The sequence below is a fragment of the Aristolochia californica genome, unplaced genomic scaffold, assembly GCF_029961685.1.
Source record: "Aristolochia californica isolate CCGP_79_NKW_82.1479 unplaced genomic scaffold, dmAriCali1.0.hap1 SCAF_14, whole genome shotgun sequence".
Taxonomy (NCBI): Eukaryota; Viridiplantae; Streptophyta; class Magnoliopsida; order Piperales; family Aristolochiaceae; genus Aristolochia; species Aristolochia californica.
In genome coordinates, this window is record NW_027181815.1 from 2,845,838 (window position 1) to 2,869,652 (window position 23,815).

The window sequence follows — 23,815 nt, forward strand, 5'->3', positions numbered from 1 at the left end:
AATTTAATCATAATATTTGAATTAAATTACTTGAAAATTTATGTATTTTCCTATATTTAATTATTATGCCATTAAATATTGAATGGTGCTTAATTTTATACTAATAATAATTTAAATAAAATAATTTTGAAGATATTTTTATTAATAGCATAACATTTTTAAATGAGAAAAAATATATGCAACTATGGTTAATGTACCTTGGGGCGGGCATTGGGTCGGGTTTAAGGAGAACACCACCCGGGCCAACCCCAAAAAACTTAGGTCCAGCAGGGAAAAAACCAACTGGGTGGGGTTAAGTTAGCTTGGCCCAAGTGAAATATGGGTTAAGTTAGGTTTAAGTGAAGGGAGGATATGATTATTATTTAATTATGCTTAAAGTGGATTGTTAATTATAACACAACCATGTTCAGAATCATAGACGCATCTGACGATGCGGACGACGCAACGTTTAGCGTGGTTTCAACCTCCACGGCATAATTTTACATGCAAGCTGGTCCTCCTTTCTGCATGGTCCTCGGACAACGAAACTGGATACCATGGTGGTGTTCTTGTAATTACCACGCGTTTGGTGCACTACCAATTAATATTTGTCCTACCAATTAATACGAGAACGACGTTTTTGTTATCCATTCGATCCCGTAGTTCGGCCTGCGGAGCGATTCTCGTTAAAAGCCTTTCCCCCTCCTACGTTCCTCTCTTTTCGCTCTCCACTGCCTCTCCTCTCTCCCCTTCACACTTCTACATTTTTTTTTTCTTTTCTTTCCGTGCTTTTCGTCCGATAGCGCCGGAAAATAGTGAGCAAAAAAAGAAATACTGAGAAATCTAGAGAATTAATCCCGTTCGGAAATTTAGGGGGAACCGGAAGGAAAAGTTAATCTACTCCTGGCAAATGGAGTTGGAGAGGTCAGTGTCGGAAACCTTGGTTTGTTACGACTTTGATGATGGTTGTGCGAAATTTCCTCTCTCAAAAATTTTATATACTTTTTTCCAATTTGCAGGATCCAAAGATCGTGCGTCGATGAATTCGGTGTCTCGATGGAGAGGCCTCTTTTTTGACGGCGGTCTCTCGAATAAATGCTTCTAAGCAGATCGTTTTCTGCTTGGATCGGTCAGGTTCTTGCATGTATGGGGTAAGTCATCAGTTTATTGTTGAAATTGTGAAATTTTGCGCAATCTAAGGGTTTGATTACGTTTCCTTCTGTTGGGTGATGTGGTCGGATTATCTCCGATTAAATCAGAATCTTCTTTTTCTTGATTGTTACGCGATTAGCGTCTCTTGCTTGGTTTAGTACCTATCTTGCGGACAATGTTTTTACGATGATTGATTTGTCGAAACTTCGAAAACGATCTGGATAATGGTTCGTGGGGAATTATTGACGCGGACGTGGAATCGGTGGTCTAGGGGTGGTTATTTTCTTCAAATTGTTCTACTTTATTTTTGAGGGATGAAACACTACTCGGTGGAGAACTTCAGGAAAACATGGAGTTTACTAGCTATTGAAAGAGGAAAAGATAAAAAAGCCTGTGTTGCATATCACAGTTATCCTGTTTTCTGGCAGTTTTTTAATCGAAGAACCTATAATTTAGATGTCGTTTGCCAGATCTAGGGCTGACCTGACTTACGCGGTCTTCTTGTGTTGTTGATTTTCGTTCTTACAATGAACTTCTAACTTTTAACTAGCCCGATTGTTTTGACGTGGTACCTTTCATGGGAAAAATCTCAGTGATTCATCTTTGTCGGGCGTTCTAATATGCAGGAACAGAGCGATAGTTTTTCTGTACTTAGAGGGTGTGGTCTATCTTAATTCTTAATCTTGACATAATTATTTAATTTCCCTCAGAGGCAAGTGGGTGCAAATTATGTTCATATATGGGAAATATTAGATTTTGAATTGTGAAACTGCAATTCCTTTCTTTGTGGAGGACCTCTCTAGTAGTATTACGAAGATTCTAGCTAAAACTTATGACAGTATGTTGAATATTTTTATGCTCAACACTCGTGCTATTATAGAACATGATTAACAGATGCTATGTTTTGAACTTTTATTATGTTCTGTCTCTCATTGAATTCTGAAGCTGATTTCAGAATGATATTCTTAGACTCTGAGAGAATTTCTTTTTAATAGAGATATTCATGGAGAACCAAATTTCCCAATGCTTAGTTCAGGGTTGATTAAGTTTCTTCAGGGGAGGCTTTCTGTTAACTGCTACTATATGGACTTGTTCAATTTTTGTAATTGTCTTCATATTTTCTTTCCTGTAGCCTTTACTTTTGCAACTTTTTTTTTCTTTTTTTATTAAATTACTATTGATCATCATTGACAAATATATAAACGTTTTATTAATGTACCTGTTTCCTTTTAGTGGTTTCTTTTGCACAGGCCTTTTTTATGCTTTCATGATGTAGGATCATCTGTATCAATCTTGTTATACACAATACTTAGGCACATACCATTGGAAATGTTTAGCTACACAGTTAGCTTACAATTTCATATTTCATTTCTTGTACCTCTGGAAAAGCAACCGTGGTTTTTGGGACTATTGCAAAGGCTATTTTGTCTTTATTCAGTATTAATGTTACATCGTGGCCTTCTCAAGGTCATTAAACTAGCATGCTTGAGAGACATTAACTGCATACAAGTATAGTAGGAATTCATCTAAAATGTATAGTGTGCTCTTAATTTCAAGGGTTGGCCTTAAGCTCCAGGGAGCTTTCTCAGATGCATACATTTCACTATGTCCTCGAAAAAGTGAAAGTGCATCGGAGTCATCTGCTACTGCCAATTGGCCTTAGTGAGGTAGTGGTTACGGGATGATTCATTTTCATCTTTGGAGTTCATTGTATGCCGTCTATATTTTCTTGCGGTTGATTATTAAAGTGCATTACTGTAATTTTCTTATTGCCTTAACTTTTTGACTCATACTATCACAAGGACATCACTTTCAAAAACAGGTCTTCTATCAGTGCACAAGGGCAATTTCTAGAAATTGATTTTCTTTAAAGAATAGGCTGAAAAGTCGTTATTTTCACATTTGATGACATTCTTTTTTCTTATTTATTTTTTTGAATCCATCATGATGTTCACTTAACTTCACTTAGACAATTTGCTCTCCTTCAAGCCAAAAACAGGAGAGTTCATTACTCCCTCAAAGCCATACTTTTTTTTTTTTGGAGAAAATCTTTGTGAACTTAAGTTGCATAATGTGATTGCAAATACAACCTTGAATCTATAGGGAATGGTAAATCGGGGTCGAATTCCATTTCACCTGTTGGGAGTTTGCAGTAATGCAAAGATATTTTGAGAAAGTGAACTATGCTGGCCTGATGTTCGCTCTCTTTTTGGCTAGGTGTATCCCTTTCTCTGTGATTTCTCAGACTTAGGAAGGATTAGTCAACAATGAAGTTGAAATGAAGTTCATGCGTATTACGTAGTTCATTCAATTAGGCCGTTAGTGGTGCACCAACGCCAGCATCATCTGAAAAACGCAGGTAATCCTCTTAAGCTAAAATCATGGAATCATGATTCAGCCCAAATTTTCGAATCATTTACTTGATGCAAATTTTCAGGACAAGTCTTTAGCCCCCCAACAAATTTTTTTTTCTCTCGCTCTCTCTTCTCCCTCTCGGCCTTCCTCCTCCGAATTTTTTTTTTCTCCCGTTCTCTTCTTTCTGTCGTCTTTGCATTCTCTTCGGCTTCTTCTCCCTTCGTCTCTTCTCCCTCTCTGCCTTCCTCCCCCGATATTTTTTTCTCCCTCTCTCTTCTCCCTCTCGGCCTCAGTCACAGAGCCACCATCGCCGAGCCTCCGTCGCAGAGCCTCTGTCACTCTGTTGCAATTGCTTGCCACCATCGCAGAGCCTATAGGCCTCCCTCTCTTCTCCCTCTCGGCGTATCGTCGCCTCTGGCATATCGTTGGAGTGCCGCCTCCATCGCCGTTGCCTGCTGGCCCGCCGTTGTCTTCCTGCCATTATCGGCGCTGTGAGGAAGACGATGCTGTTGATTTAATTTCTACTAAGTTAGGAAAAATTAAACATACGTTATTTTAATACTATAGTATTTCATTAATTAGTATATTAATATATTTTAATGCTACATTAAATCACTTATTAGTGTAGTAACCATGTTTATTTTGGTTAATTATCTGTTTAGGTATATGTTTTATTTAAGTATATTATAAAAAGTTATTTATTTTCTTGTTTACATCATATTTTTCATTTTGGGGCACTAACACTGGAATTTGTTTTCCGGTGCACTTGAACTTTATTTTCATTTTGGGGCACTAACACCGAACTTGAAGTTGAAGTTGAATTAAATCAATACCTTGAATTTGAAGTCTAACTTTAACTTCAACTTCAATGTTGACTAACCTCCCCTTAGTGTAGCTAGCATGTTTTAATTTATCACTCAAATTAAACAAGAGACACTCCTTTCTCTCTTTCTCTCTCGTTTTTTGTATCTATGTATGTATGTATATATGTATCTATCTATCTATCTGTCTGTCTGTCTACTTCCTCTCTGTATCTTTCCATTTTTACATCTAAACGCAAATTTAATATGCTACTGTGATAACCTGTAGCATGATGTTGCCAGATTTTGGTCTTTTCTGCTGGTGAATCTGCCAGAGTATCTCTTATTATTCACTTTATTACTCCATTCCATATTTTTTCTGGGTAAATTTGAAAATGAATTAACTAGTGTGTGTAGGTCAAATTATTTGTGGCTTACATTTCTATACCGGAGGAATACTAAGGTGTATGGTCTAAAAGCAAATTTGTATCTGTTTCATGTGAAATTTCGTGCTAATCATTTTTGTGGTTAATCCTGATTTGCAACAGAGCAGAGGTTGTCTTGGATGCTGTACTATTCCCACTCCAATTATTGCTGTGGATGAGCCATCGAAAGGTCTAAAAATTCAAGGCCGAAGTGTGAAAAAACAGTCAAATATTGTATCGGAGGACTTTTGGAGCACCAGCACATATGAGATGGATAATAGTGGTGTTCAGTCTCAGAGAAGCATTTCATCAATTAGCACCTCAAACCAAAACCTTGACCCCCATGGTGGTGTTGGAAGTACCAGCAATCCCCAAGAATTTGTGAATCACGGCAAGTTTAAGTTTGTTGTTGATGAGCTGTTGGTGTTTGATGTGTCTTGAGGTTTATCTTCCGATTGTGTTATACTTTGAATTTCTTATTTTGCAGGTTTCCTCCTCTGGACCCAAACAAGGCAGCAATGGCTTGGGAATAAGAAGGCAAACAACTTCCCTCAGCAGGTTCAAGAGCCAAGGGTTAGGTAAACTTCATAAGCTTGGCATCTTACATTTTAAGTTGTTTACAGAAATTTTAATGGTTGTTTTGTGAACATGTGGCATCTTGGGCCCGCCCTTCGATTATTCAATAATTTTTGTTCAAATGAACCTTACTTTTTCTGGGCTGTAGAGACAGTTGAATTACATCTTCTTAACAAAATCTGCAAAAACTGGGTAAAACCCTATAAACATGGTTTCTAAGCGATGCAAAATTTCCATACGTGTAGTCTAAGATTTGATTGGTTTCAGTATCAAGGCATGATCCTGAATAATGTCACTGCAGCTAAGCTAAAACTATCAGGCAGTGGCGATGCTAGGCCATCTGCTACTATGCCGTTGTTAGAGAACTTGCATGCAAATAATTGCTATTTTTTAGGCAATGATGTCTCTATGAGTAGCAGGGTATGTTACTTGACGGCCATTAGCATGGCTATATGGATGTGAATTTGTTGAAAACTGTGTGCTCTCTATGTACTTCCATTAAACCTTGTTCTTGTTGCTGAAATGATTTGGGTGCAGCTGGAATGCAACTTATGACAGTTTGCTTGGGACAAACAAGCCTTTCCCGCAGCCAATCCCCCTCTCTGTAAGAGCATATTTACCCCCATGAAGCGGTTGTCCTCAGATATATTGCAGACTGATCATATCATGGGGTATCCCGTTGCAGGAAATGGTCGACTTTCTTGTTGATATTTGGGAGCAAGAGGGGATGTACGATTAGTTGAATGAATCCTGGAAACCGCTGAAATTTCATCTATTCATTCAACATCTGTAAATTTGCTCGGGAATCCGTGGAAGGATTTTGGTATTAAAGAGATTTGAAGGGGGCTGACTTCTCTCTCTTGTCAACTGTAATTTGCACATGGAAAACTCTCATGATCAGGCCCCGAACATTTACTGCATTTTTATCTTCATTTATATAGGAATGGCAGCTTCTTTGTACCGAATGATTGTTGTCTATCAGAACCTTTGTACACTCCTGTTACGTTGTACACGTACTTGGTTTTTCTGTTGGCGCGACTATCGGTCGTAGCGGGTGCAGCCGATCATGCGGGGTGGTTCTGGTTCCTACCATAAACTGATAAGATCAGCGTCCCAACTAGGCTAAAATGGATGCCAAAAAGGCGGAACAGCAACTCGACATTAAACTTTAAAAGTGACGGTTTCTTTAAAACTAATCCTTGAGTCGCCACGTTTTCCTGTAGAAAAGTTGAAGTTGGCTCTCTAAGTTGACACCTGCCTGGGCACTCGAGAACGTGTCGACGCTCTTAAAAAAGTTCAGCCTGGGCACTAGAACGTGTCGACGCTCTTAAAAAAGTTCAGTTATCTGCGCAAATGGCCCCTCTACATATTCGAAATCCTTCGTTTTCCCTCCTGTCGTTATCGCTGTGAGTGAAGAGTCGAAGAGAGAAGCCAAAAAATGGCTCCGAAACGGCAGAAATCCTCCCCCAAGGTTATCAGCGCCGTAGTGAGGAAGTCAACCAGGAAGGTAGTGCTTAAAGAGACTGTTAGAGTTGCCACCATCGGTATCCAAGAACAACCAGATACCCCCGCAGAACCAGAGACAACTGCTGCCAAGAAGCCGGTCGATGTTACGACTTTCAAGGAGGAAGCCCCGGTCGCACCAAGCAAAGAAAAAGAAGCGGAAGCTGCTGAAGAAGAAGAAGAGGAAGCTGACGAAGTTCCACTGAAAGTGGACGCCGAGAAGAAGAAAGCCCATGAAGTTCCCCAAACGGCTGGCACTGAGAAAGAGATGGCCGAAGAAGCTCCCGCGGAGAAGAAGACCAGGGGTTCGACAGTTGATAAGAAAAATGGAAGGAGCAGGAGGAGGAAAAGGAAAGAGGGCGGAGACGGTTACAAGAGGTACGTGTTCAAGGTGTTGAAGCAAGTGCACCCTGGCATGGGCGTGTCGTCCAGGGCCATGATGGTACTCAACGGTTTCATGAGTGACATGTTTGAGAGGTTAGCAGACGAAGCAGCGCGGCTGTCTAAGTACACTGGACGACGGACTCTTTCGTCAAGGGAAGTGCAAGGTGCAGTTAGGTTGGTCTTGCCCGGAGAGCTCGGAAAGCACGCCATTGCCGAAGGCACCAAGGCCGTATCGAACTACATGAACGCACTCAATTCTAGCTAGTTTCCAGTAACTCCAGGGGAAGAAGTTGTTGCAGTCTTTCTTCGTTTTTTTTGTTTTTTGTTTTTGCTTTTAGATGCTTCTGGTTTGTTTTTTTGAGTGGTCGGAAGTGTGAAATCCTCGAACTGCTCTGTATCCGCGGCATCTGGTTTCTTCTCGACAAAGAAATCGCGGTAGATTTCTCCCAACGGGGTCAATTATAATTTTCTTAAGGAAATTTTACCAAAATACTGATTTAAAAAAACTTATTTATAAAACTACCGACTATTCCAACTTATTTGCAAAATTACCGAACTTTGACCGGTCTAACTTATTTGTAAAACTACCGAATTTTGACCGGTCCACTGTATATGTAGATATTCAAAGGCTACACTTAAGCTTTGATTGCTTACGTGTCGATACCTCATCAGTCCAGTAAGTAGTTAAACACATGGGCTGCCACGTCATTATTTTACAGGCGTGTCATTTGACACATCATTATCAATTTCCGTTATTGCCCCGTTATCTCTCGCCATGTCAGCTCATTCCACGTAAGCCCTTCGTTTTAATTTTTTCGTTATGTTTCTTCCTCTGTCTTTCTCCTCTCCTCTCCTCTCGTCTCCTCTCGCCCTCGCTCCTGCTGTCGCCTCTCGGCCTTAGCCGCTCCCCTACTGCTGCCTCTCGGCCTTGCCCTCGACGCCCCCCCCTTTCTCATTCTTCTTCTCCATTCCCTCTATTCATCCTTCCGCCGCCCCCCTCAAGCCGCCCCTTCTCTCATAACCGAAGCTCTACTCACCCTCCAAACCCGATTTAGGAGGGTGATTTTTTAGGGTTTTGGTTAATTGAATATAATTATTGTATTTAATTATAATGTTGATTTGAATTTAGGTGTTTAATTACTGTATTGATTTTTTGTGATTTACTATTTAATTTCTGATTTTATGTTAATGAATTTTTTGCCAAATTAAAATTATTGTAAAGTTTTGTAAGATTTTTAATTAAATAATATATTTTTTAATAATTTATTATTTTGTAAATAAGGTGATAAAAATTATACAAATAAATTATATTTTTAAACACTAAAATAACTTTTTTGTATATTTTTCTTAATTTATAAATATTTTAAATGGATAATATATGAGTAAGACTTAAGAGTAATTTTTTTATTTATAAATATTTTATATGGATAATATATGGGTAAGACTTAAAAGTAAAAAAAATTATTTATAAATATTTTAAATCCATAGTAAATGGGTAAGAGTTAGATTATTTTATTTATAAATATTTAAAAATTTTAAATATTATTATTTTGTAGATAAGGTGATAAAAAGTATACAAATAAATTGTATTTTTAAACTATAAAATAACTTTTTTATATATATTTTTAAAATTTTAAATATTTTAAATCTATAATATATGGGTAATACTTAAGGGTAAGATTTTTTCTATTTATAAATATTTAAAATTTGTAAATATTATTATTTTGTAAATAAGGTGATAAAAAGTATACAAATAAATTGTATTTTTAAACTCTAAAATATTTTTTTTGTAATTATTTAATTTATAAATATTTTAAATCTAATTAATTAATTTATTTTATTTTATTTTTTAAAATATGAAGAAATAAAAAGTGTAACGATTTTTTTAATTAATAAATATTTTAATTGATATTAAATAGTGTTAAATAAGTAAGAGTTTATTTTTAATTATTTATTATTATTTTGTAATAATTTATTATTTTAAATATAAGGTAATAAAAAGTGTATTTAATTTTTTAAAAATTTATTTAAAATTTTGTCAAGTAATGACGTGGCAACTATACTGATGTGGCAGCCCATGTGTTCAACACCATACTGCATCGATGAAGTATCGACACATAAGCAATCAAAGCTTACGTGTCGCCTTTGAATGTCCACATGTACAGTGGACCGGTCAAAGTTCGGTAGTTTTATAAATAAGTTGGAATCGTTAATATTTTTATAAATAAATTTTTTTAAATCGGTTTTTTGGTAAAATTTTCTTTTTTTAATTCAAATCTAAGAAAGAAGGCACGTGGGAAAAGACTCTTGAACCTTCCGCAAGCTTTCCAAGCCACCGGAAGCTCTCAGACGCTTCTCTGATCCCTCTTTATGATGGCGGCTTTTCGCCTCCTCCCTCTTGAATTGCAAGAGAGAAGCAGACAAATAATAGCCTGCGCTTCTCTCGTCTATTTGTTTTACGTTTTTAGTAATTTAAAAAGTTATTTAATTAATATAAATAAAACAGTTAAAAAATATAATTAAGTAGTTCCATTTGGCATCGTAGGATCATCAAGAATGGGCCAGGCCCATGGAATTAGAACCATCGTTTAGTTTGAAGTTTTACGTATTTGCCACCACCCGAATGGCCCGTCGGGCGTTGGTAATGGTCTTGCCTGACTCGTTCCTGTGCTTTCTTGTCACATCGGGGAAAGCCGAGCCCAATCGCGACCGGAGAAGTGTCAATAAGAATGAATCGTCGTTAATTTGTTATTATATTGATAAGTTAAAAGGGCGGATACAGATTTGCAGCGAAGAAAAGATCCATCCTAATTCCTAAATGAGAAAAAAAGCAAAAAACTAAACGGCGAGGGAGAGAGAGAGAGGGAGAGAGGGAGAGAGGGAGGGATTGCAGCAGATTGATCTTTATTTAGTAGGTGAGTCTTGTGACATAGTAGTAGTAGTGGTAGTGTGCGGAGGACTTTTCGCTCTCTTCCTCTTCTCGACTCTTTTTCCCTTTTTTTTTTTTTTTTTTTCAATTTTAATCGTGTCTCTCGCCGCTCTCCCGAGGATCATTCAGTCCGTCTGTCGATCGTCCCGGGGAAGTTGAACTCGCAATTGGGTGGTAGGAGGAAGCGTGCGCCTCCGCGATCTGCCTACAATCTGTTTGTTTAAATTCGCGAGAAAGTCTTTTTGCCGGATTCTTGTGTATATTCCTGTCAAGTCTCCTGCGTCCTCCGTTGTTATGCATGCACGGTGTCTTGAGGTAGACGAGAATGGGGCATAAGAAACGAATCCCGGTTCCCAGACCATCCCGTCCGCCGCCTCCTACGGCCGCCGATTCCCCCGATGGACCAACATCGCTATTTGCCGATGTCGACCGACAAAATAATGTGCTGGAACCTGTGCCTGCCCCTGGTTCCGATCACAGCTCCGTCAAAGTCGACTGCGAGCGGGCCCTCACTGCGCTGCGCCGTGGGAACCATACCAAAGCTCTGCGCCTCATGAAGGAGTCTGCCCTCGGCCACGAGACCTCCGCCCTCCTCCACCGCGTCCACGGGACAATCTACGTAAAAGTCGCCTCCCTCATCGAGGACCCGACAGCCAAACAACGCTACTTGAAGAACGCGATCGAGTCTGCTAAAAGGGCTGTTTTCTTGTCTCCCAATTCCATTGAGTTCTCCCATTTTTACGCCAATCTTCTCTACGATACTGCTAATGATACCAAAGGTTACGAGGAAGTTGTACAGGAGTGTGAGCGGGCCCTTGGGATTCAGGACCCGGTGGACCCTGCGAAAGAGAGCCTGCAAGATGAGAGCCATCAGAAACTGACAACAGCAGAATCCAGGCTCTCCCATGTGCAGCAGGAGCTGCGTTCACTCATCCAAAAGTCCAACATCGCTTCGATCTCAACTTGGATGAAAAATCTGGGAAATGGAACCGGTGAAGAGAAATTTCGACTTATCCCAATGAGGAGGCTCTCCGAAGATCCCATGGAGGTTAGGTTGGTTCAAACGCGGCGGCCTAATGAGATAAAAAAAGCCACCAAAACACCAGAAGAGAGGCGCAAAGAGATTGAAGTTCGTGTGGCTGCAGCTAGACTCCTCCAACAGAAATCCGATTCATCGCAACACAATCACGAAGAGGATAAGGCAGCTGATTCAAATTCTGGGTCTCACCGTGGAGGGGAGAGGAGAAAACTGTCTAACCTTCGGAAGGTTTCTTCAGTAGACAGGATGGAACAGGTTCGGAGCTATTGGAATTCAATGAGTTTAGAGACAAGGCAGGGTTTACTTGAAGTGAGTATTAGGGATCTTCGTTCCCATTTCGCATCAGGAAAAGATGGTTCAGCTCAGGAGCTTCTATCAGAAGCTTTGAGTTTTGCTGATGCAAACAAGACATGGAAGTTTTGGGTGTGTTGCCGGTGTAATGAAAAGTTCTCAGAGTGGAAATCACATATGCAACATGTAGTGAGGGAGCACATGGGGAACCTTTCACCAAAGCTTCAACTAGTTATGCCCCAAGAAGTGGATAGTGAGTGGGTGGACATGCTCACTAATGGTCCTTGGAAGCCGATAGACACTTATGCTGCAATAAAGATGCTGGAATGCAGCTCACACTCCCAGTCTATTATTGAGTCTAATAGTGGAAGGAAGTTAGACGGGGATAATGACAAGGATCTAGATTGGTGCTCAAAAGATGGATGGGATGTTAAATTGGAGGAGGACGAAGTGCAGGATCGGGCGGGAGATTCCAAGGTAAGAGAATCTTGCAATGGAATTCTTGCAGAAAGCCAAAATGATGATGGTTTTTCAAACTTTGATTTGAAGGAATATGGTGGATGGCCATCACAAAGATGGCCATTATCTGATGATTCTGAACGTGTGAAGCTTCTTGAGAGAATTTATAACCTGCTTCAGTTGCTTGTAAAACCTAAATATCTGGCGGTTAGTCATCTTAACAAAATCATTCAATATGCAACGGATGAGCTCCAAGGTATCACGTCAGGCTCACAGCTACTAACACAGGGGCTGGACCAGTCACCCATCTGTATCTGCTTCTTGGGTGCCCCACAACTCCAGAAGGTACTCAAGTTCTTGCAGGAGCTTTCACATTCTTGTGGATTGGGAAGGTACTCTGAGAAGAATGGTTCTGCGCATGAAATGCAGAATACTACGATAGAAAGTGATATTCTGGAGAAAGTCACTCTTAGTGGTGATTCTTCTTGTCTTCTTTTGGATGAACGTTTACTAAGGGGCAAAATTATTTCTAGTGAAGTTGACAACGGTAATGCTTGTGATAGCATGGTGTCTAATGTTTTTGGTGATTGTGAAGAAGGATGTATGGACAATGACTATCTTCTCTCTTGGATTTTTAGTGGGTCCTCTAGTATTGAGCAACTGGCTTCATGGACATGTCTAAGAGAAGAGAAAAACCATCAGGGTATGGAAGTCCTACAGATGCTAGAGAAGGAATTTTACCTTCTGCAGAGCTTGTGTGAAAGGAAAAGTGAGCACTTGAGCTATGAGGAAGCCTTGCAGGCAGTGGAAGGGCTTTGTCTCGAAGAACTCAAGAAAAGGGATCAAGGTGGGAAATTTGTTTCTGGCAGTTATGAGAATGTACTTAGGAAGCGGCAGGAAGAGCTTGTTGAAAGGGATAACGATTTGGTATTTATCAACAGCAGATATGAGCTTGATGCATTATCGAATGTTCTTAAGGAGGCACAATCTCTAAATGTCACCCAATTTGGGTATGATGATACATTGGCTGTGACATCTCGATTGTGTGACTTGGAGAGTGGTGATGATGAAGATTGGAGGATGCAGGACTACTTGCATCAATCTGATACTTGCATAGAAGTGGCTATTCAGAGACAGAAGGAACAATTGTCTGTGGAGGTTTGTTTATCTCTTAGTTGCTCCCAGACTTCTACCACAATTCTAGTTAACTTTGGCACAGCTAGTATGGCTCCTGCAAATTCGTTCTGATAACTGTGCTATCATGTTGTGCCTACTGAAGTTTACTAACATTATTTGGAAATATACCTTCTCAAAAATCAAAACTTAAAAAAGAAATATATGTTCTGATCTTTATTTTCATTTACTTCATGCTCATAAGATATATGATTTGCAGCTTAGTAAAATTGATGCAAGGATTATGAGAACTGTCAGTGGCATGCAACTCCTGGAGCATAAGTTGGGTCCTGTTTCTGCCTTTGATTACCGTAGTATGATTTTGGGCCTTGTGAAGTCATTTATGCAGGTCTGTTCTAAATTGTTGAAAGGTCTTACCTAGATTCATCCACCTTTAGAGCAGTGCCACTTCATTGATTAACATTCTTGGTGATAATGTTATTTTGGCAGGCACACTTGGAGGATCTAGTTGAAAAAGATGCCAGAGAGAAGTCGGATGCGGCAAGAGAAGCCTTTTTAGCAGAACTTGCACTCGATGCCAAGAAGTATGCCTATAGAGGTGGTGACCAGTCAAAGCAGATACAAGAGAAGTCAAAGGATAAGAAAAAGAGCAAGGATTACCGGAAAGCCAAGGATTCTAAGGTTTTAAATGTATCGGGTCCGGGCCAAGTTTCATTTTCTTAGGGTCATGATTCTTTGAAACCCTCTAGTGATGTATTACTAATCTCTTGTCTGTCACAGGTTGTCAGTTCCAGTGAACAACATCTCACTGATCAAGAAATATCGGAGCAAGAGTACGTCTTTCATTCCATTCTCTTTGTATAAATTGCTCAACATTGAGTGGTCAACAATCTTGGCTGAAACGTTTGTAGCACAGGAGCATCATTAACATCTCAGAATGTGTTCAGAGTAACTTGCTGTGACGTTTTCTTTTCAAATGACAATAGTTTGGGGTCATTTCTGATGCTTAAGGGATTCAGGAAAAATTTGAAGAACATAATACTAAATAAAAATATTAAAAAAACTAATAAAATAGCACAATGGATTCAGCTTTCGCTTTAGTTTTTTCTCCATTCTAGGTCCTAGAGAATTTCTTTATCAAAGTTCCAGGGCACAAATGAAGATCTTAAACAGGATTGTTAATTGGACCTGCAGTCCACTGTTAATCTTAGTGTAGTTTTTATAAGTACGTGTGTTTTACACTTTATATTGGGAACTTGACATAATAAATCTGCTTCTATGTGGAGGATGTGAAAGAAGGATTTATTTGTATTTAGAAGTTTGAAGTATTAAACAAGAACCAAAATGTTCTCTTCATTACTTCCTCTTGTTGTGCTTTACTTATAATGTGTCCTCTTTTCGTCCATTACAGTGGGCTTCTGTTTGCTACTGATGGTCACCAGACAGAATTGGACTGTGTTTTCTCCTCAAGCACAGACAATTTGAAGCAAGAAGAAGAAGAAATCCGGCGTAAAATTGAGCTTGAAGCAGAGGAACGAAAGCTTGAGGAAACCCTGGAGTATCAGAGGAGGATTGAAGATGAGGCTAAGCAGAAGCACCTTGCGGAGCAGCATAAGAAGGCTAGCAGAGCAGTCTCTGAGAATAATAAAGAAGGATCATATCTCATTGATTCAAAACCCAATGTTGATTATGTGGAGCAGCATGAGCAGGTGGTATCTGGTGGTAGTCCTCCAAAGGATTCGAAAGGTTCCCATTCTCCTCAAGGTTCCCTACAAGTGGGACATATTATCGAAGGCTTTGATTTGTCCCAAAAATATTCAGGTATGCATGCTGTAGATGCATGAAATAGGTGTTTTCATTTAGTTACCATGGAAAGTTTCATGAGCCCTGTATTAAAATGGACATATCTCTTGTTTGTGGTGAGTTGTGAAAAGACCCAGGTAACTTGCATGTGAAACTAGCAGAGAGAATTCCCAGCACTGGTAAATCATCTCCTACTTCTGGCATTCATAGGGGTAGAAGAACAAATAGTCACTCTAATACCAAGCCAAGATCAGGTTTTATTTTTTTATTAATTTTCTATTCTTCTATGTATTGTTTGTTGTGTTTTTCTTCTTTCTGATTTGCGTGAATGAAATATTAGTTGCATGAATTGCTGAGGCACTCAATTTTCTTTTGTTAGGTGTTTCAAACCGAGGAAATTTAGAAAATGGCTTTTTGTCTTCTGAACAGAAGACAGGGAAGCAATCAAATAGGCAGACCTTTAAGGATGAATCTTTTGGCAATGAAAGTCATGAAATTGTGCATTTGCAAATCAAATCTCCTGTAAAAGAGCCAAATAACATGTGGGCTCAGGATTATGTGTATGGTGGCCATAGTGAGTATGAGTACCATCTCTCTACTCTCTCTACTTCTTCTGAATGAACCATTCATAGTGATTAAAACCAGCTAGTTCTTTACTCCTTCAGTGCCTGCACAGTATAATTCATCAGTGGTCACCAAGGAGGCTGATTTTGTAAATCGAAGCATCACTACAGTTTCTGGTAATTACTTAACCTTGAGTTTTATGTGCCCCTTTTTGCGATGGACTATTCTTAAATCTCATGGAGCTAACTTTTTGAATCATATTGTGTGCTTTTTTAGATTTTAAAATTATTTTTATTCTAGTGTTTCTAGTCAAACTTGAAGACTTCCTGAAATTATATACGTTTAACAAATGTAATAAATAATATCTACATAAATGCTTTCTGTGCTTTTTGTCTTTTAAAGCAAGAACTTAAAGTTGTGCTAACTCACACCTACTTCACACATATGATCCATTGTTCTATATTAATGTTTGGAATAACTTATGTAGATGAAGGATTTGCTTATGAATTTGAGCTTCCACAACTCCTGTTTTTTTGCTTATTTCTGCCATATTCTTGTCTCTGTGTGCACTCGGTGTTTGTCTTCATCAGGCATCTGTTTCATTTCTTCTAAATGCCACACTAATGTCAGCAACTTGGTGTATGAGCAAGTTGATCAAGATGTCCCATGTTTAGGAATGCCACTGATTTCAGTCAGTGTTTGAAATGGGAAAACCATGTGTCATTGGAGAACAAGATTCTATCCAGAGTCAACCTATTATCAAAACTTCTTCTTTCACTTTGCTAAGTATTTTAAGTGTCTATTTCCTTTTCAATAGTTACCCTTAATCTTTTCAAGATCTGGTATAAGTTTGTGCTTTTGTCACTTTGGAAGGTTGGTACCTTTTATTGTGTAGTTTTTAGAACCTGTGTCCATTGATTGAATTTGCAGTTTCTTGAACAACTGTGATGCTTATGCTTTCAGACATGAAATGTGGAAATTTTCTTTGTTTTATTCTTATCCAGTGGAAAATGGAACGAAGACACTTAGGCAACTACATGCTGAGGAGGATGATGAGGAAAGGTTTCAGGCTGACCTTAAGAAAGCTGTACGTCAGAGTCTAGGTATGTTCCAAAGGTTTCATGATTGGCATTATTTATGTGGCAGTTGCTTTTTGCTGAGTATTTTTCTGGAACTGCTGTTTGCACACATATGATCCAAGTTGACACTTTACATGGCATGAGTGATCTGTGTAATGTGCAACATCGGTAAAGATCCTTAAACCTTTTTTACTCTTCTTCCTCTTGATCTTCTTCTTTTTCTTCTTTCCTCTCTTGTCATGAACTGTTGCTGTTTGACCCAGCTCCTCTTTGTTCTCTTTTTTCTTCCATCTTTCCATCTTCCCTCTCTTTCAGCTTCTTTTCTTACTGCTCCCTCTGTTAAAGCTGCCTACAGCAGCCCCTCCTCATATGACATACCCATGGCAGCCCTTTCCTTCAGGAGGAAAAGGGTGTAGGAGAAGGACAGAAGAAGAAAGAGGGAGAAGACAAGAGAAGGGAGAAAACAAGAGGAAGAAGATAAACTCAAAAGAAAAATGAGGAACAGGGAAAAAGTGGCTGGCAGCAGGGAAGGACAGAAGACCAGAAAGTGGAAGGATTGGAACATTTTTTTTTCAAATTATTATACAACGTATTCCATTAAAAATATTTACACAATGATTTGGCAGCTGAAAATAAGAAAGGCAAAAAAAGAGAAGTGGTCTTTTACCAGAAAAGGTATTGGAAGAAGGAACGGTATGATGGAGAAAATTCTTATTTTTAAAGTGTTTTTAGATGTCTGGATGCCATATCTAGTGCTCAACTTTCTGGTCTTGTTGCAGTTAGCATTTTCCACTGTGGCTTTTGCATTTGTGCCAAGCTTCTAGGATGAAACCAGTTTCAGTATTTGACTCATATTAGCAATTATTAACTTGTATACTAATTTTGCACTGAAGTCTTACCTATCCAAGCACTTGCCATGTGTTAGGAAGCGGTGGTGGTTTGTCAGTTATCATTGCCTTTGGCAGATTATTGTTTGGTCTGGTCCATCATCCCAACAATGTCCTTTTTCAACATAACGAATTTATGTTCAATTAAATAACACGACAATATAAAGCTGGAGACAATTTATCCACCTTAAAGTTTTTTCCAAAATTACCAAGCTACCTTCTTGAGTGAAATATAACTTCTTGGGCATAATTAATTCTAATTAAGCTTACACTTTCTGATTAAGGTTATTTCTAACTCTTGGTTTCACTAGAGTACTTTCTTTCATGAGGCCATCTTGCAATAGGAGCTTCCAGGCTACTTCTTTTTGAGAGTTAGCAGTTAAAAATTTCTCTCATACATTTTGCAGCAAGTATTTTGCTTAGGTCCTTTCTTTTTTACGAAGCTGATTTGTTTTTTAATGTAAAAATTAATTGTATTAACAAAAAATCAAAAGTGCAATGGAGGCCAGTGTTTGGGCTGGCAACCCTGATAATGGTACTGTTTTGAAAAGTAAAACAAGACTCACTAAAAATTCATTGAAACAACAAGCTCTTGCTGATTGATTCTCTCCTTAGCTAGACTATCTAGAACTGAATTTGCTGAACGGTGTACATATTGCCAAGAAATTGGAAATGAGACAGCTCTATCAATTATTGGAAGTGCATGTTTATCAAATCTCCATAGAGGATCAAACTAAATCTTTCCCCAAGTAACCACAACAGATAAATTACCTTCAATAACTAATGCCTTTGAAAAGTGCTCTTCATGATTTTTTATAACACCACCAATTCCTATCAATCCTGGATTACCTCTACTGTTCCCGTCAAAATTTAATTTGAGATCTCCAAAAGGAGGTGACCAACTTTCTGTATGAGTTCTTCATACTGGGTGACAAATTGCCAAATTCCTCCAGTTACTTGCAAAGTGATCCTTGTATGATATTCGAAGTCTTCTGTAAGTTGGGCCAACAATAGAACAAAATTCAAGAGCCCTACCTGGAAATACACGGAGAAAAAACAAAGATAGCTGAAAAACTAAAGATAGAACAAAATGAAAGACTAAATAACAAGCAAAGCAGAGTTGAGCAGGGATCAATCTGGTAGGGGTAGGATCGCCCTGACAACAAGTTGTTGCCAAAGAGCTCCACTTTATGTAAGTAAGTCAGCCAGTTAATTGGCATCTTGAGGAATTTTACTTCCAATCAATCTCCAGCCTTTAAGTGATGTCCCTGATCTTGTAAGAAAATCTGATAAATACATCACAGTGGGTGAGTGTGACCAAAGGCCCAGCTAATTACAACAGCTAGGTAGCCCTCCACCACAAGGGAGCTGGAGAAAGTGTCCTAATAATCTCTTAGCCTATGGAGGCTTGCAGCTCAGCCTCAGAGGAGCATGTGATTCCAAAGGGACTGAGTATATAAGGTTGATCTTTCCCGCAGTATCTCTAATCACACCTTCACCATCCAGGCTAGCATACGTTTCAGGTGTTAGGCACTTTTATCTCTTTATCTAGGTTTGTGGCTGCATTAGGCTAACCATCTTGAGTACACAGACCTTTAGTGTGTGATGTCAATAACATCATCCTCCCTGTCGTAGTCATGTCACATTTGGACATAAGAGATGTCCAAGATTTGCATTTGAACAGAAAACACATGATACACATTAATCTTCTCAATGATTTCAAAAGGGCCTTAGTTCCTGTTCTGTAGTTTGTGTGAATCATCTGCTGGAAATGGATATGGTTTCTCTGCTAAGGCTACCATCAATGTTTTGGACTGGGTAGTGCTAATTATCATTTTATCTTCGATAATATTGAATCTTAAGCACATGCAACAACCTGATGTGATGCTTATCTTCTAGTTTCTCTGTTCCTTTCAGACACGTTTCAAGCACGCCAAAGTTTCCCTGGGGTTCAAACACCAAGATTGCCAGAAAGTACATCTTTGGAAACAGATGATTTTGAATGTTCGCTTGATCAACTTCCTGTCAACACTGACAGTGTAAACAGTGTTCTTGGGACAGGTCTTATAAATGAAGTAGGGGACTACAATTGCTTCTTAAATGTAATTATACAGGTTCGAGTTACTCAGACAATTAGTAACTTTTAATTACTATAAACATCATTAAGTTGAAGTTGTTATTCTTATGCTTCATTTTGCTTGCTCTTTGAAAATTCAAGTCTTTGTGGCATTTAAGACGGTTTCGAGAAGAGTTCCTGGGAGCACCAAGATCAGTGCATCAGCATGTTGGAGATCCTTGTGTGATCTGTGCTTTATATGACATTTTTGCTGCGCTGAGCTTGGCATCATCAGATGTACGAAGGGAAGCAGTTGCTCCAACTTGTCTGAGAATTGCTATGAGTAACTTGTACCCAGATAGCAATTTCTTCCAACAGGTAGGCTCTTGGTGCATGATAAGCTCAGTCAGATTATTCTGCTGCAATTATTTCTTACTTTTATCCCTGGGAAGTTATGAGATTTAATTCTCTCTTTTTTGTTGAATATTTAATTTTCTCAAGTGGTAATATCACTGGCTTTTATCATGCATGTTACGTACAAGTTATAGAAACTCAATGCTGATTGAGGCATACCGCCATACTTGTGGTTTGCTCTCATATTTTCTTTTAACCAGGTAGTTTGAGTTGTATTGATAGTCCTAAGGTGGATACTTTGGCACACATTTCTTCAAACTGAGATCAGTAGGAAAATCAGAATGGAGAGAGTTTTGAGTCATGTTAGCAAAGATGGGAAGCTTTATTTATTATGCTAGGATAGCGGATGGACAAACTGCGGTTTTTGGAGTTTCCTTGCATAAATACCACCAGAATAATAGTGTTTTCATATTTATTTGTAGATCAGGCTTTTGGCTTAATGGGAGGTTTCTGGTGAGAGGTCGTGGGTTTGTCTCATCATGATATGGGGTTCAACATTAAAAAATGAGTGGTGCTCCTTGGGAGCCGACCCTCCTTGGTGCCATTGGAAGTCTTATCATGAGATTGTAGATATTGTTTCTCCTCTTGATTGTATTTGGAGTCATGTTCCTAGATCAACTAATTCCTTAGCTAACTCTTTGGCAAAACAAGGGATCTTCCTCTAGTCTCTCGTTGTAACGGGGAGACCACCTTGCCTAGCCTCTTTTAGGTTTCTTCTTGGCTTTTGCAGTGAATAATATTCATTTTTCTCAAAAAATATCTATTCTATAGGAATTTTTTTGGTGATCTACTACCCCTTAGGCAGTTGCTTGAAATTTATTTTTCTTCTAACAAATGGAGTCATTGGTAGAGTAGGTAATTGCAGTAGTTTACACGGTGTAGCCTCTTGTAGTTTTCTTCTTGGCTTTTGCCATGAATAACATTCACTTTTCTCACAAAATATCTATTTTATTGGAAATTTTGTTGGTGATCTACTATCCCCGATTGCCTAGGCGGTTTTTCTTTTTTGAAACTATAGGCAGTTAATTTGAAATTTATTTTTCCTCTAACAAATGGAGTCATTTGGTAGAGTAGGTAATTGCATTAGTTTACAGGGTGTGAAAGCATCATGTGATGTATTTTACTGTTTAAGGCTTGATCTGAGCTCTTATGGTTTTTTAGATGTGTAAGCCTCACAAGTCATAATTTTTTCACATAATTTGGATAAATATAGTTTTGAAATGCATGCATAATAAAGTTATTAAGTTGAGAAAAAGGACTGATTTGGAAAAGCCTATACATAGATTATTTGTTACTGAGCCAGTTTTCACAAGATTGTGTTTTAATCCTTACATATCATAAAAAGATTCTGTGACTTTTTCTAGATTCTCAGTGCTTCATTAAAATTGAATTCAGGTTATCATTTGATCTGACTAATCAGTTTATCAATTGCAGGCACAGATGAATGATGCTTCGGAGGTGCTGGCAGTAATATTTGAGTGCTTGCACCGGTCCTTTACTACTGAATCTGGTGCTTCTAATACTGACTCAGAAGAAAGTAACTATATTGGCTCTTGGGACTGCAAAAACAATGCCTGTATGGCACATGCCATTTTTGGAATGGACATCTATGAACAAATGAATTGTTCCAGCTGTGGCTTGGAATCCAGACATCTGAAGTACACTTCATTCTTTCATAACATCAATGCCAACGCACTTCGGACTATGAAGGCATGTCTTACAAGGATTAGGATCGGTTTATATTAGAGAAAGAGAGAGAGAAGGGACAGCTGTTGAATATAATAATGTGTTGGGATTTATGTGCTTATTATTGACGTTTCCTTTCCATTCCTTCAGATTACATGTCCAAAGGACTCCCTTGATGAGCTTATGAAGCAAGTGGAGATGAACCATCAACTAGCTTGTGACAGAGAGAGTGGAGGCTGTGAAAGAATGACTTACATCCATCATTTTCTTTCTACTACCCCACATGTTTTCACAACAGGTTTGTACTGAAATCTAGATTCGTTCCTGTGTTCGTTCTTATATTTATGTGTGTGTGTGGGTATGATGTCTGATGTGTGTTATTTATCATATTGCAATTTTTGTACTCTTTCTATATTTGGCAGTCCTCGGTTGGCAGAATTCTTGTGAAAGTGCAGAAGATATATCAGCAACGTTGGCAGCTATTACTACTGAGATAGATATTGGTGTTCTATATCATGGGCTTGATCAAGGAAACAGACATAACCTGGTTTCAGTGGTATGTAGAGTAAGCGTTACACAGTTAGTATTACTAGCAATGAATTGTACTGTGTACTTATCTGTGACTTTTCCTTACTAAGCTATCTGTCGATTTGTTTCATGCCCATTATCAAGAATTGAATAGCAGAAGTCAATTTTACGAAAATTTTGCTTAATAACTTTATATAACAAAAGTGAGAACAAAACTTCAGTTACTTTTCTGTTCACTTCAATTGGATCATTTAGTCTGCTGAAGTTCCATATTCTGTTTTCTGCTCTTGCAAATGTATCTTGTCTTATTAGTATTTCCCAGTTTTATTTTTATTTTTATTGGAGAGCATATTTTACCTGTTGATTGACCGTACTGGTAGTATTTTAAACCATTTTAACTTACATCCAATGAAAGGGAAACTGTTTTATATGGAGATACTATGTTCCCTTGGTTGCGTACTGCATTAATGTTATCCATTGCATGCCTAAAATTTTGTTTATGAATTTGTAGGTCTGCTATTATGGGCAACATTATCACTGTTTTGCTTACAGTCATGAACGTCAACAGTGGGTCATGTATGACGATAAAATTGTGAAGGTAAGGAAAACTAAATACCCTCCAATAACGTTCTGCCTTATACTTCGCCTAATCCAATATTGTAGGTGCAGGTTATTGGTGGTTGGGATGAGGTTATTACCATGTGTGAAAAGGGACATCTACAACCTCAGGTCCTTTTTTTCGAGTCTGTGAACTAGGTGCAGTAGAGAAAACTCGTGCTCTTTGTTGTTGCTAGCCTGCTATCCATCTGATCTATATGCCAATCGCATGGGAGTCCTGACTAACTAATTGATCTTTTGGATACTTCCAAGTCTTGACTGGACATAATGATTCTATTAGCAGGACCAGAATCATGCAGATTTTCTCCTGGAAGCAAGCTCTGAAGGCAATTTCACTTATTTGAGCTGGCTTTGATGCTTCCTGAAAGTTGAGATATTATTAATTCAATACTTTCTTGAAGGCACTCGCTGAGAACACTGTCCGGTCCAAGGGCTCTGTTTCTTTATACAGAAAACGAGAATACAAGGATAGGTAAACATACCATTTCCAGCTCCACCATCAGCTAAGGCAGAGAATTGTAGTTTGTCCAATAAAAATGGTGGATTGCTACACTCGGTTATTACTCGGGTGCAGAGATTTTTTTCCTTTCTTTTGTAGGAGTACATGACGGGACAATCGTTTGGAGTGCATCAGGTCTTGGTCTTATAGCAAAGCAGGTGTACGTGAGTTTTTGTTAGTGAGCCAAAGATGTAAAAATCATATGGCCGTAGGTCTAGAGTAGTCTCTAATTTTTTGTATACCTCTGGAATGATAATGCCGATAAGTGATGTCTCATTTTTGCTTTTTTCTTTCGGTTTGAGTCGCTTGGATATGAAAATACAAAGCTACAGTTTATGGATTCTGGTCAAACATTTTTTGTCAAAAAGGTTTTCCAGAAGAAACTGGTCAAGAAGAAGAGTTGGGAGAAAGTGCAAATTCTCTCTTCTGATTGGAGAATGCCATTTCTGGTGTTGTTTTTGTCAAGTATTTTTATTCGTGCTAAGTGGAAGTTGCTATTCGTGTATTTAAAATTCGGTTGTGATCGTCTGGGAGCTTTCAAGCATCTCGTGTGACGAATTATTATTCTCTATCAGTAATTCCGACTCGCACTAAAACATGTAGTGATTTTGATATTCTCTTCAAGACAATTACTCAACATGTTGGGTGCTCAAAT

General features: G+C 38.5%; 3 protein-coding genes across 7 annotated transcripts; all 3 read left to right on the forward strand.

Annotated features, from left to right (window-relative positions):
* Window positions 1–1,048: 1,048 nt before the first annotated feature.
* Window positions 1,049–6,276, forward strand: LOC137950385 (uncharacterized). Its single transcript, XM_068796828.1, has 5 exons — window positions 1,049–1,130; window positions 4,835–5,102; window positions 5,199–5,289; window positions 5,825–5,891; window positions 5,973–6,276. Exons 1-5 carry the CDS (start codon window positions 1,122–1,124, stop codon window positions 6,024–6,026), a joined length of 489 nt encoding a protein of 162 aa, XP_068652929.1. The 5' UTR covers window positions 1,049–1,121; the 3' UTR covers window positions 6,027–6,276.
* A 449-nt stretch (window positions 6,277–6,725) lies between these two features.
* Window positions 6,726–7,439, forward strand: LOC137950219 (probable histone H2B.3). The gene has a single exon (XM_068796605.1). The coding sequence runs from the start codon at window positions 6,726–6,728 to the stop codon at window positions 7,437–7,439; it is 714 nt and encodes a 237-aa protein (XP_068652706.1).
* Window positions 7,440–9,959: 2,520 nt separating this feature from the next.
* LOC137949601 (uncharacterized) lies at window positions 9,960–23,496 on the forward strand. Of its 5 annotated transcripts, XM_068795690.1 has the most exons (17): window positions 10,077–10,089; window positions 10,233–13,050; window positions 13,286–13,414; window positions 13,516–13,716; window positions 13,807–13,859; window positions 14,438–14,847; window positions 14,961–15,083; window positions 15,209–15,403; window positions 15,495–15,569; window positions 16,398–16,496; window positions 19,277–19,473; window positions 19,578–19,793; window positions 21,264–21,539; window positions 21,666–21,813; window positions 21,938–22,071; window positions 22,555–22,641; window positions 22,707–23,496. In XM_068795690.1, the coding sequence occupies exons 2-17, from the start codon at window positions 10,429–10,431 to the stop codon at window positions 22,797–22,799; spliced, it is 5,058 nt and encodes a 1,685-aa protein (XP_068651791.1). In that variant the 5' UTR covers window positions 10,077–10,089; window positions 10,233–10,428; the 3' UTR covers window positions 22,800–23,496. The 5 variants fall into 5 exon arrangements, with proteins under 5 accessions (XP_068651792.1, XP_068651794.1, XP_068651793.1 ...); XM_068795691.1 differs by having other exon boundaries at window positions 9,960–13,050; window positions 22,713–23,496; XM_068795693.1 differs by having other exon boundaries at window positions 9,960–13,050; window positions 14,961–15,008.
* The last annotated feature ends 319 nt before the right edge of the window (window positions 23,497–23,815 follow it).